General features: G+C 46.7%; 2 protein-coding genes across 2 annotated transcripts in view; one reads left to right on the top strand and one right to left on the bottom strand.

The window, feature by feature from the left end:
• LOC308580379 (uncharacterized protein) overlaps nucleotides 1–13,741 on the top strand; it is a 191,024-nt gene that overhangs the window by 133,030 nt on the left and 44,253 nt on the right. The window lies entirely within an intron of this gene.
• On the bottom strand, nucleotides 2,372–8,696 carry LOC308580753 (uncharacterized protein). Its single transcript, XM_081182889.1, has 2 exons — nucleotides 8,669–8,696; nucleotides 2,372–6,854 (listed from the first exon to the last, which is right to left on the bottom strand). The coding sequence occupies exons 1-2, from the start codon at nucleotides 8,679–8,681 to the stop codon at nucleotides 5,314–5,316; spliced, it is 1,554 nt and encodes a 517-aa protein (XP_081039015.1). The 5' UTR covers nucleotides 8,682–8,696; the 3' UTR covers nucleotides 2,372–5,313.

Here is a 13,741-nt window from a genome sequence, read left to right on the forward strand (position 1 = left end):
AGAAAGCACTGCAAATAACAAGGCCAGTGGAAGTGATGGTATTCCAGCTGAACTATTTAAAATTTTAAAAGATGATGCTGTTAAGGTGCTACACTCAATATGCCAGCAAATTTGGAAAACTCAGCAGTGGCCAGAAGATTGGAGAAGATCAGTCTACATCCCAATCCCAAAGAAGGGCAGTGCCAAAGAATGCTCCAACTACCGCACAATTGCACTCATTTCACACGCTAGCAAGGCTATGCTTAAAATTCTACAAGGAAGGCTCAAGCAGTATGTGGATCGAGAACTCCCAGAAGTGCAAGCTGGATTTAGAAGAGGCAGAGGAACCAGAGACCAAATTGCAAACATGCGCTGGATTATGGAGAAAGCTAGAGAGTTCCAGAAAGACATCTACTTCTGCTTCATTGACTATGCAAAAGCCTTTGACTGTGTCGACCACAGCAAACTATGGCAAGTTCTTAAAGAAATGGGAGTGCCTGATCACCTCATCTGTCTCCTGAGAAATCTCTATGTGGGACAAGAAGCTACAGTTAGAACTGGATATGGAACAACTGATTGGTTCAAAATTGGGAAAGGAGTACGACAAGGCTGTATTTTGTCTCCCTGCTTATTTAATTTATATGCAGAATACATAATGCGAAAGGCTGGGCTGGATGCATCCCAAGCTGGAATTAAGATTGCTGGAAGAAATATCAACAACCTCAGATATGCAGATGACACAACCTTGATGGCAGAAAGTGAGGAGGAATTAAAGAACCTTTTAATGAGGGTGAAAGAGGAGAGCGCAAAATATGGTCTGAAGCTCAACATCAAAAAAACGAAGATCATGGCCACTGGTCCCATCACCTCCTGGCAAATAGAAGGGGAAGAAATGGAGGTAGTGAGAGATTTTACTTTCTTGGGCTCCATGATCACTGCAGATGGTGACAGCAGCCACGAAATTAAAAGACGCCTGCTTCTTGGGAGAAGGGCAATGACAGGCCTAGACAGCATCTTGAGAAGTAGAGATGTCACCTTGCCAACAAAGGTCCGTATAGTTAAAGCCATGGTTTTCCCAGTAGTGATGTATGGAAGTGAGAGCTGGACCATAAAGAAGGCTGATCGCCGAAGAATTGATGCTTTTGAATTATGGTGCTGGAGAAGACTCTTGAGAGTCCCATGGACTGCAAGAAGATCAAACGCATCCATTCTTAAGGAAATCAGCCCTGAGTGCTCACTGGAAGGACAGATCGTGAAGCTGAGGCTCCAGTACTTTGGCCACCTCATGAGAAGAAAAGACTCCCTGGAGAAGACACTGATGCTGGGAAAGATGGAGGGCACAAGGAGAAGGGGGCGACAGAGGACAAGATGGTTGGATAGTGTTTTCGAGGTTACCAGCATGGGTTTGACCAAACTGCGGGAGGTAGTGGAGGACAGGGGTGCCTGGCGTGTTCTGGTCCATGGGGTCACGAAGAGTCGGACACGACTAAACGACTAAACAACAACAACAAATACAAAACCACTTCCCTTTTCTTGGTTTTTTTCTGTGTGTTTCCTGCAAATATATAATGTCCACTTTTTGTTTTAGCAAGATTTATGTTATAAGGTTTCTTTTGGTTTCATTCTTAAGTCCATTTATGTTCCACAAGAGCACTTTCAGATCCACCCCAATGTCCTCTATTTTTTGTCCCTTTACTCCTCTCCCTCCTCCTCCTGCTTGTCATGTTTCCTCTAATTCTCCAAAGTCTTTATTACTATTATTATTAATTTTTCATTAATAATTTCATTAATAATTGATACAATACCAAATTTTAACATCCAAGATGAAAATTTTGTTCTTTTTGTTGTCCCTCCTCAGACAGCCCTATTTCATAGAATCACAGAGTTGGAAGAGACCACAAGGGCCATCGAGTCCAACCCCCTGCCAAGCAGGAAACACCATCAGAGCACTCCTGACATATGGTTGTCAAGCCTCTGCTTAAAGACCTCATTTCATTCCGCCGTCTTACCTTCCAGGACTCTGGGCTGTCTTCCAGCTTTCCTTTGTTTAGATAAAATTAAGACACATGTAATGTATGGGATGCGGATGGCAGTGTGGGTTAAACCACAGAGCCTAGGGCTTGCTGATCAGAAGGTCAGCGGTTTGAATCCCCATAACGGGGTTAGCTCCCGTTGCTCGGTCCCAGCTCCTGCCAACCTAGCAGTTTGAAAGCACGTCAAAGAGCAAGTAGATAAATAAGTACTGCTCTGGTGGGAAGGTAAACGGTGTTTTCGTGCACTGCTCTGGTTCACCAGAAGCGGCTTAGTCATGCTGGCCACATGTCCTGTTGCAAGGATTTTTAAGTACCTGTGACCCTCTCAAATAGTGTCCAAGAATTGACAGACGCAGCAGTGAAGAAAAAGAAAGTGAGGTTTATTGCTGAGCAATAATTGACCCAGTGGAAATCTTTCCAAAAGACTGGGCCCCGGGCTCTAGCGCCCAGAAGCTTTATACCTGAGTACATACTTCATAGATCATGACATAATCAGATACAATTGCAAACGGCAGCAAAAATAAAGCTAATGAGCGCATTCCAGCCTTGCCTCTTCTGATCATGTAAAGAGTTCCCTCCCAACTTCTGCTTTTTCAGTCTGAACATGCAGTTTTAACCTTTTCCCCAGATTTATGGTAAGAAACAGAAAATTTGAGAAAAGGAACTTCGGCTGTTGTGCTCCTATGCGGCCATCTGCTATACATTCTGCGCTTAGCATCTTCCTGTTTTAACTGCTCAGACCTTGTCTGGACAAGGGGGGAAAGTGCCAGCACATCAGATTTATTGCTGCCCCCCTTTGGTTAGCGAGACATTGAAAAGAACAAGGAAGGGTACTGGGGCAGAGTTCATTTAGGATTTTTTCAGATTTAAGCAATTTGCTATAAGCTTTTGCAGAAGCTTTCACGATTCAAACATGGATTATATAAAATCATCATATAAATATCTGGTTATATATGGATATATATGGATATATGGATAACTGATTATATGGATAACTGATTATATGAAAAGCATAAGGATAAATTCCTTCAGGTCCTGCTTCAGTCCCTGAAGCTGTACGCTGGCTCCCTTGGCAAATAAAGCAAGATGAGTGCCGTGCCCCAGAATCGAACATGACTGGACCTAATGGTCAGGGGTCCCTTTACCTTTGATGTATTTTAATGGAGTGATATTTTCCCAAACTGAAAAATCTTCTGTAAGAGACCACTCCATGGGATAGATTTCACAGATAATAATTGTTCGGTCCCTCTACAATCCCAACCTTGCTCCCCCTGGGCCCTAAAATCAAAGATTCACCTTCACTTTTACAAATCCATACACAACAAAAGTTCATGCAAGCAGGTGTGGTTTCCTGTGTGAAATATTCCTCAGTTGTAATCTGTCAGTTGTCTTCAGCCCCCTTTGAGAGGGACCCCTTTTTTTCTAATGCGCCATCATTTGTGCTGTTGTAGCATCCCCAGCCGAAATCATATTTAATCATGTATTTGAACAAAGTCTCTCCATATCTTCAAACAGGCTGATACCTTGCCAGTTCTAATTAGAGCCCTCCACAAAGGACCGCACCATTAAACATCAAATTCTCAAGTTTTTTTTTAATATAGTTTCACTTGCATTCCATTTCATTAATTGAATCTTTCTCCATGAGGCTTGCCAAATCATGAAGTAGCTGTCAGTACTGCAGTGTTTCATTCTATCATTGCACAGTGTGACACTGTGCCTTTAATTGCCTAATTACCTAATGTATCATCGTGTGAGAACGGGAGCGATTTCTATATCTCCTCCCCCTCCTCCCCTCTGGCGCTTGCATCTGGCTTTTGCTGAAGGATACGGCTGCGTGAGTCAGCTCTTCGCTCTGTTGACTTCTTATTTTCTTGATGCTGCATTCCAACCAGAGTCTGCTTCTGCTGTACTCTGCTACTATGGGTGAAGTTCCTCACCATTCGGACAAGTGAGGGAGGGCGTTGGCCCAACAGCACTAAGTATCAAAAAAGATGAAACGCTCACCTCACATCTTCTGTAGCAGAGCGACAAAAGTCCATTCAAAGTCTGAATTCAAATCTTTGTTGAAAAACAGGAATGCTCCCGCTCATGGCGTTGGCATCGGAGAGTGTCCAATTCGTGCAATGCTAAACACCCAGCGCCCCTGCCTCCACTGCAGCGAGCGGCAGATATCGGACGGCGTGCGGGTGAAGGAATATCCGCCCCATCCCTGCGGGGTTCAACAGGGATAATTACCCCCAGATCCAACTTGTTTAATTGCATGAGCTGACAGTGAAATGGAACTCTCTCAGAAGGGGGTGGACCTTCATTGGGGGGTTCTGGGTTCTAAGAAGTTGGATGGCCACCTGTCATGGGTGCTTGAAATGAGATTTCATAGAATCATAGAGTTGGAAGAGACCACAAGGGCCATCGAGTCCAACCCCCTGCCAAGCAGGAAACACCATCAGAGCACTCCTGACATATGGTTGTCAAGCCTCTGCTTAAAGACCTCCAAAGAAGGAGACTCCACCACACTCCTTGGCAGCAAATTCCACTGCCGAACAGCTCTTACTGTCAGGAAGTTCTTCCTAATGTTTAGGTGGAATCTTCTTTCTTGTAGTTTGGAACCATTGCTCCGTGTCAGCTTCTCTGGAACAGCAGAAAACAACCTTTCTCCCTCCTCTATGTGACATCCTTTTATATATTTGAACATGCCTATCATATCACCCCTTAACCTCCTCTTCTCCAGGCTAAACATGCCCAGCTCCCTTAGCCGTTCCTCATAAGGCATCATTTCCAGGCCTTTGACCATTTTGGTTGTCCACCTCTGGACACGTTCCAGTTTGTCAGTGTCCTTCTTGAACTGTGGTGCCCAGAACTGGACACAGTACTCCAGGTGAGGTCTGACCAGAGCAGAATACAGTGGCACTTTTACTTCCCTTGATCTAGATGCTATACTCCTACTGATGCAGCCCAGAATTGCATTGGCTTTTTTAGCTGCCGCGTCACACTGTTGGCTCATGTCAAGTTTGTGGTCAACCAAGACTCCTAGATCCTTTTCACATGTACTGCTCTCAAGCCAGGTGTCACCCATCTTGTATTTGTGCCTCTCATTTTTTTTGCCCAAGTGCAATACTTTACATTTCTGGAGGGGGTTGGACTAGATTCTGAATCTATAATTCTATACTTCACCCTGGTGTGAGATCTTAAATTGACTTTTGAACAAGTGAAATTTTATACACATTCCATGTGCTGATATGCTTTCAACCCCGTATGAAATATTTGGTGGGCCATGAATGAATCCTTTCCCACATTCCAAACACTAAACCGTTTCCTCTCTTGTATGAATTCTTTGATGGGAAATGAGAGAGCTGCGTTGACTGAAGTTCTTTCCACATTCCAAGCACTGAAAGGGTTTCTCCCCTGTATGAATTCTGTGATGGGAAGAGAGTGCGGCACTTTGACTGAAGCTCTTTCCGCATTCCAAGCACTGATAGGGTTTCTCCCCTGTATGAATTCTTTGATGGGAAGTGAGTTCACCACTCAGACAAAAGCTCTTTCCACAATCGAAGCACATATAGGGTTTCTCCCCTGTATGAATTCTGTGATGGGAAGTGAGTTCACCACTCAGACGAAAGCTCTTTCCACATTCGAAGCACTGATAGGGTTTCTCCCCTGTATGAATTCTGTGATGGGAAGTGAGTTCACCACTCAGACGAAAGCTCTTCCCACATTCGAAGCACTGATAGGGTTTCTCCCCTGTGTGAAGTCTTTGATGGGAAGTCAGATGACCACTCAGACAAAAGCTCTTTCCACATTCCAAGCAGTGATACGGTTTCTCTCCTGTATGAAGTCTTTGATGGGAAGTCAGACCACGACTCAGACGAAAACCTTTTCCACAATCCAAGCACTGATAGGGTTTCTCCCCTGTATGAATTCTTTGATGAGAAGTGAGATTCCCCTCGTGACTGAAGCGCTTCCCACATTCTGAGCACTGATAGGGTTTCTCCCCTGTATGAATTCTGTGATGGGAAGAGAGTGCGGCACTTTGACTGAAGCTCTTTCCGCATTCCAAGCACTGATAGGGTTTCTCCCCTGTATGAATTCTTTGATGAGAAGTCAGATGACCACTCCGACGAAAGCTCTTTCCACATTCCAAGCACTGATAGGGTTTCTTCCCTGTATGAATTCTTTGATGAGAAGTGAGATTCACCCACGTACTGAAGCTCTTTCCACATTCCAAGCACTGATAGGGTTTCTCCCCTGTGTGAAGTCTTTGATGGGAAGTCAGATGACCACTCCGACGAAAGCTCTTTCCGCATTCCAAGCACTGATAGGGTTTCTCCCCTGTGTGAAGTCTTTGATGGGAAGTCAGATGACCACTCCGACGAAAGCTCTTTCCACATTCCAAGCACTGATAGGGTTTCTCCCCTGTATGAATTTTGTGATGGGAAGTGAGACCGGCTCTCTGATTGAAGCTCTTTCCACATTCCAAGCACTGATACGGTTTCTCCCCTGTATGAATTCTTTGGTGGGAAGTGAGACTATCCTTCCGATTGAAGCTCTTTTCACACTCCAAGCACTGATAGGGTTTCTCTCCTTTATGAATTCTTTGATGGGAAGTGAGACTATCCTTCCGATTGAAGCTCTTTCCACACTCCAAGCACTGATACGATTTCTCCCTACTCTGTGTTCTTTCGTGTGAAGTGAGGCTATTCCTTCGAACGAAGCTCTTTCTTTGATGGGAGGTGGACTGGGAGCTCTGACGGATCTTCTCTCCACACTCTGAATATTTATCTGACTTCTCCGCTATGTGGATTCTGTTGTGCTCCCCCTTGTTCTTCCCTTCTAATTTATCACCATCTGCAATGAAGAGAGATGCTAATTAGAGTCTCAGGAGGAAATGGGAGCTCCAGATTATTGAACAATGTTAATGAATGCTTGTGACAGAGGAAGAACTGAAGAGAATGAGATGTGAGGCCGTCCAATTTTGGACAAGATGGACTGTTTCAAGAGGTGGCAGAAAGATGTATCTAATTTTGTCTGGCAGGGCAAAAAGCCCAGAATAAAATTCAAAATTTTAACAGATGCAAAGGATAGAGGGGGCTTTGCCCTGCCGGACTTAAGACTTTATTATGAAGCAGCAGCTTTTTGCTGGCTGAAACAATGGCTACTTCTTGAGAATACAGACATCTTAGATTTAGAAGGATATGATAATAATTTCGGCTGGCACGCATATTTATGGTATGACAAGGTAAAGGTGCACAGAGGTTTTAAAAACCACATTGTCAGGAAAGCATTGTTTAATGTATGGAACCGTTATAAAGATTTGTTGGAGAATAAAACCCCCAGGTGGTTGTCACCCCTGGAAGCCAAGGCGGTAAAAAAACTCAATATGGATTCAGATTGGCCAAAATATGGTGAAATCATAGAATATGATGGTGAAAAGATTAAATTACAGAGTATGGAGAAATTAAAACCTAAAGTCCGAGACTGGTTACATTACCAGCAGATTAATGAGACGTTTAAGCAAGACAGGAAAGTAGGATTTCAGAAGGAGAGGTCAAAGTTAGAAACAGAATTATTGGAGCCCAATACTAAGATTTTGTCTAGAATGTATAATTTGCTGCTGAAATGGAATACACAGGATGAAACAGTAAAATCAGCGATGATTAAATGGGCACAAGACATTGGTCATGAGATTATGTTTGCAGACTGGGAAAGGTTATGGAACACAGACATTAAATTTACGGCATGTAGTGCCTTAAAAGAGAACATAATGAAAATGATCTACAGGTGGTACATGACCCCAACCAGGCTAGCAAAGATATATCATTTGCCCAATAATAATTGCTGGAAATGTAATGAATGTGAAGGAACCTTTTACCACCTTTGGTGGACCTGCCCAAAGATTAAGGCCTACTGGGAGATGATCTATAATGAAATTAAGAAAATCCTTAAGTGGACATTTGTTAAGAAACCGGAGGCTTTTCTCTTGGGCATGGTTAGCCAAACGGTACGAAGGGAAGACAGAACATTCTTCATGTATGCAACCACGGCGGCAAGAATTCTACTGGCAAAGTACTGGAAGACTCAAGAACTACCTACTCTGGAAGAATGGCAAATCAAGGTGACAGAATTTATGGGATTGGCTGAGATGACCGGCAGAATCCGTGACCAGAGGAGAGAGACGGTGGAAGAGGACTGGAGGAAGTTTAAAATTTATCTTAAGAATTATTGTAAAATTTCGGAATGTTGAAATGTCAAAAGGTATGAGATATAGAATTATAGTGGTTAAATTTGAAATATGAGAAAACTTAAGGAAAAAGAGTTTTGAAATTGAACAAAGGTTTGCTAAGAATTAATATTTTAAAACTAAGGATGCAGTGAAGGGGAGGTTTGGGGAAGTCACATTATGTGTTAATTTGTATTGTTTTGTTGTTGTTGTTTTTGTTTGGTATGTTTTTTGTTATTGTTTATGTTGGTGAAAATTAATAAAAATATTTAAAAAAAAAAAAAGAGATGTGAGGCCGTCCAATAGTTTTCACTGTTTTTGTTTCCTGGTATTAACTGAGATATTGCTTGGCTTTTATCTGGGATGGATATTTTTGTGGCTCAATCATGGAATCCACTACATCTCCAATCACAACATGTTATGATCCAACAGGGATCCTTACTGAGAAAGTCCATGACCCCACGATTCTCCTCCTTGACTTCTCCTGTGTGAGTGCCTGAGGGCCCTGCTCTTGCCACTAACCACCTGGCCCGGGGCAGGGCCTGACAGGCCTCACAACTATGGTTGCTGTTACTGCTGCTGCTGTCCAGGAGGACTCGGGGGCGCAGAGTTCTTTTAAAAATGTTTTTAAATATTTCTTTTGAATTTTTTCTATGTGGGGGTGGGGTGGATGTTTGGTTGGGCCTGGGAATTTGTTTGATTTAGGTGTTTTTGTAATTTTTACAGGTTTTTTGTATTGTTTTATTTTTTAAAGGTTTTTTTTTTTGTTTGTTTCTAAGGGGAGGGGTCAGGGCTGCCGGGGAGTGGGTCCCAGCCAACAAAATGGCTGGGGCATGTTCCACAGGGGGGGATGCACTGGGACAACCGATCTCAGTGATCACGGGTAGGAGGAGGAGTTACGCTAAGACCAGACCATGCCGTTACAGAGGCAGGTTTAGTCGTTGTCTGAGGACTATCCCTGCCTCCGGGTCTGGTCCTGACTGGATGGATACTAGAATCAGCAAGGGATACCCACATGACCTGAAAGTGTTGCTGTGCAATGCCAGGTCAATGATTCATAAGACCACTGCCATCCATGACTTGATCATGGATGGAGGACTTGACCTGGCATGTGTAACAGAGACTTGGTTGGATGAAACAGATGGGCCTGTCCTTGCCGCTGCTTGTCCACCAGGTTTCTCTTACGCACAGCAACCCAGGACATGTGGGCGGGGAGGGGGGGCTGCAGTGATTTTTAGGAAGTCATTAGTCTGCACCAGGCATCCTATTGGGAAGACTCAGTTTTCTGAGTGCATGTTCTGGAAGTTGGGCTATAGGGGCAGTACAGGATTCCTTTTGGTGTACTGACCTCCCCGCTGCACCAAGGATTCCCTGCCTGAGCTGCTTCAGGTCGTGGCAGATGTTCTCCTGGAGACACCTAGCTTGGTTGTCCTAGGGGATTTTAATATCCATGCTGACACAACCTTACAAGGGGCCGCTCGGGACTTCGTGCAAAGCATGGCCTCCATGGGGCTGTCCCTGAATAAGTCTGGCCCAACCCATAGCCATGGACATGCCTTAGACCTGGTGTTCACCTCTAGTGACGTGGGTGATCTGACACTAAGTAAAAGCGAAACAAAAGAAGCGCCATGGTCAGATCACTTCCTGGTGCAACTGGACTTCTCCGCGACCCATCCCCTCTGCAGGGAGGTGGGACGAATTCGGATGGCCGGCCCCTGCCACTTAATGGATCCAAATGGTTTCCAGAGAATGGTAGGGGATGTTTTATCCCATGTTGATGGCCTTTCAGCTGACTCCCTGGTGGCCCGCTGGAATGCGGAGTTAACCAGGGCTATTGACTGTTTGGCTCCGAAGCGCCCTCTCCGATTGCATGGAGCCCGGACAGCCCCGTGGTTTTCCACGGATCTGAGGGCAATGAAACAATCGTTGAGACGGCTAGAGCGCCGGTGGCGGATAACTCATTCTGAAGCTGACCGGACAGGGGTTAGAGCTCAATGTCGAGCCTACCAAGTGGCGGTTTTGGCTATTAAATCCTGCTGTCCAGTCAGCGCTTCCCTGCATGGCTCTGCTTGGGGCTGACCTGGGCAGGAAAAACAGAGTTGCAGCAGCGGTCCTGCCGTCCGTGTGAAATAGAGGGATAAATCAGGGACAGTTCGTTGCTATCTCTAAAAGCGTTTATTTACAAGCCATAAATCAGTCTCATTCCATCGGAGCTTTCCGGCATCTCTCCCGTGCCAAAAGCACACACAGCTTCTTTTCAGCGTCTCAGTCAAAAGTGAAACCAACACTCACAGACAAAGACAGACAAAGCCTGTCACGTACGGCCCTGCTCCAGGCCACTCCCCAGATACAGGACAACAAGGAGTTTTAATCCTGTAAACTCCAAACTCCACAGCGGTAGCGACGGCGAAGACTTTCTTCACCAGCTCTATTGCATCTGCAGAAAACAGCAGCAGGAGACTTTTTCAGGTGGTTCACAATTTAGCAGAACCACCTGTTACATCGGGGCCCAGCAAGGGCCACATGATCTCCTGCAATGATTTTGCTAATTTTTTTGCAGATAAAGTCGCTCAGATTCGGGAAGAGGTAGACACCACCGTGGGAGCAGGGCAGGGGCGGGAGAGTGCTAGAGTCCTGTCTAGTCAAATTGTGTGGGATCAATTCCAATCTGTTACCTCCGAGGATGTGGACAGGCTGCTTGGACGAGTGAAACCAACCACCTGTCTCCTTGATCCTTGCCCATCCTGGCTTATAAAAGCTAGCTGGGAAGGGCTGGGCGATGGGCTTTGTGGGGTGGTGAATGCTTCCCTCCGTGAGGGAGCCTTCCCAGACCCGCTGAAAGAGGCGGTTATCAAACCTCTTCTTAAAAAACCATCTTTAGATGCGGCCATAATGGCCAACTATCGCCCAGTCTCAAATCTTCCATTCTTGGGCAAGGTGATTGAGCGAGTGGTTGCTGAACAACTCCAGGCACGCCTGGAAGAAGCGGACCATTTGGATCCCTTCCAGTCGGGATTCAGGCCTCATCATGGGACTGAAACTGCCTTGGTCGCACTGGTTGATGATCTCCGGCGGGCTAGGGACAAAGGTGAGAGCTGCTTCCTAGTTCTGCTGGATCTCTCAGCGGCGTTTGATACCATCAACCATAACATCCTTCTGGACCATCTTGAGGGGCTGGGAGCTGGGGGCACTGTCATACAGTGGTTCCACTCCTTCCTACTGGGCCGTGTTCAGAAAATGGTGGTGGGGGATAAGTGTTCAGACCCCTGGGCTCTCACTTGTGGGGTGCCTCAGGGTTCTGTCCTCTCCCCCATGCTTTTCAACATCTACATGCGGCCGCTGGGAGAGATCATCAGGGGGCAGAGGGGACAAGGGAGGACCCTCTGCTCCCTGACTTGGGGGTCTCCCCCCCCCGCCGCCGCCCATGATCTGAGAAGGGACCCCCATGCCCCCTCCCTGCCCTCCTGGGACCCTCCGAGGGAGGAAAGAGGGGACTCACCGGATTCTAGAAGGGGAAAGGAGAAAGAAGAAAGCAGGAAGGGAGGGGGCAGGGAGGGAATTGAGCCATGGAGGACCTTCCCCCCCTTCACTTCCCATCCTCTCTAGGAATCCAGCTCTGCTCCTTTTAACCCTTGCCAAACCCAGCGCACCGAGCCTGCCCTTCCCTTTGCCTGCGGGCAGATCTCCTGCTGCGCTTAGAGCCTGCCCTCCCCGCCCCCATTTGCCCCAAGGAGCCCAGATCTAGGTCTTCGCAAGTGCCTTGGGCAGCTGAATGCCTAGATCCCAAACCCCTGCGGATGTTTGGAGGACCCTGCTCTGCTCTTGCTTTCCATTTTGGACGTGGCAAACATTGATCCGTGGAAGAGTTCAATCTGGACCACCCTGTGCATTTATTTGTTCATTTCAGAGATCCTGGGATGATGGGCTCTCTTTTGCTGTCACCATCTGCAGCGATCCTGGAGCCCAAGAAAGCAAAATCTCTCCCTGCCTCCATTTCTTCCCCTTCTAGTTGCCAGGAGGTGATGGGACCAGTGGCCAGGATCTTCGTTTTTTGGATGCTGAGCTTCAGACCATATTTTGCACTCTCCTCTGTCACCCTCATTAAAAGGTTCTTTAATTCCTCCTCACTTTCTGCCATCAAGGTTGTGTCATCTGCATATCTGAGGTTGTTGATATTTCTTCCGCCAATCTTAATTCCGGCTTCGGATTCATCCAGCGCAGCCTTTCGCATGATGAATTCTGCATATAAGTTAAATAAGCAGGGAGACAATATACAGCCTTGCCGTACTCCTTTCCCAATTTTGAACCAATCAGTTGTTCCATATCCAGTTCTAACTGTAGCTTCTTGTCCCACATAGAGATTTCTCAGGAGACAGATGAGGTGATCAGGCACTCCTATTTCCCAACCCCCTTACCGTTATATAATGGCATCCTGGTTACATGTATTCCCCTTTTCCCAAAAGTTGCTCCAAGAAGTTTTCCTCAGCGTTTGACCCACGTTGAGCCTGGAGTGTCCTAGGGAACCTTCTGCCACTGGAGAGTCAGGCTCAGGCGCCTTCTCCTGGCAGCTCATTCAGAAGACACCCCTGAAGCTGAGGCTCTTTTGGGACAAGGGGAATACATATAACTGGGATGCCATTAAATAATGGTAAGGGGGTTGGAGGGAAGGGTCTCCAGCCAGCCTGCCCTTATTTTGAATTGGGGGGGCGATGAGGGGCTAAGAAAAGCCCTCCCTGAAAACCAAGCAGGGGGGGGAATGTTAGCAGGTGGAGGTGCTGATTTCTTTGTATTTGAGAGTTGCTGCTTCTCAAAGTGGTGCTTTTAAAGTGGGGAGGGGGTTGGAGGTGGCGTTGAGCTTGACTTGCTCCTGTTTGAGACCCAGCAGGAAAGGAGGGCGTTTCTTATTCCAGAAAGAAGTCTGACAGAGCTGACTCCGGACTCCAGTTCAAAGGAAGAGGGACACCTGCCATCCTTTCTGTGTTTCCTGCCAGAAAACCAGTTTCTACTGGGTTCCCAGAACCATCTGACCCCATTTCCCACACCAGAGCAGGGCTGGACCAATCAGAAGCCTCTGCATTGGGCAGCTGGCCAATCCCCTTTCAGATTCCCCTGGGTCTCGTCCTCTCCTTCGCCCGGTTTCCTGAGGGAGTTTTCCCCCTGAGTTTCCCTCATGGCTGCTCCCCCTCCCAGGTCCTCCTTCATTTCTCCTTCCTTCTCTTCCTGTTTCTCTCCCCCCCCCCCAGTATTTTGGGCCAGCTGGATTCCCCCCCCCCCATGGCCAGGCAGGCCCAGGAGGAGCCCATGGAAGCGGCAGGGCCAGGAGATTGCATTTGTCCAAAAAAGGCGGGAACGCCATATTGTTTTTCCCAGAGACGCCATGGCTCCCCTGTGGGCCTCGGGGGTCCCACGCTCTCGGGGGTCTCTCCTCCCGGATGAAGGAGGGCGGCACCTTGGGTCCTCTTTGAGAGCCAGTGTGGTGTAGTGGTTAAGAGCGGTAGTCACGTAATCTGGTGAA

This window comes from Podarcis bocagei, assembly GCF_964188305.1.
Source record: "Podarcis bocagei genome assembly, chromosome: 2".
Classification (NCBI taxonomy): Eukaryota; Metazoa; Chordata; class Lepidosauria; order Squamata; family Lacertidae; genus Podarcis; species Podarcis bocagei.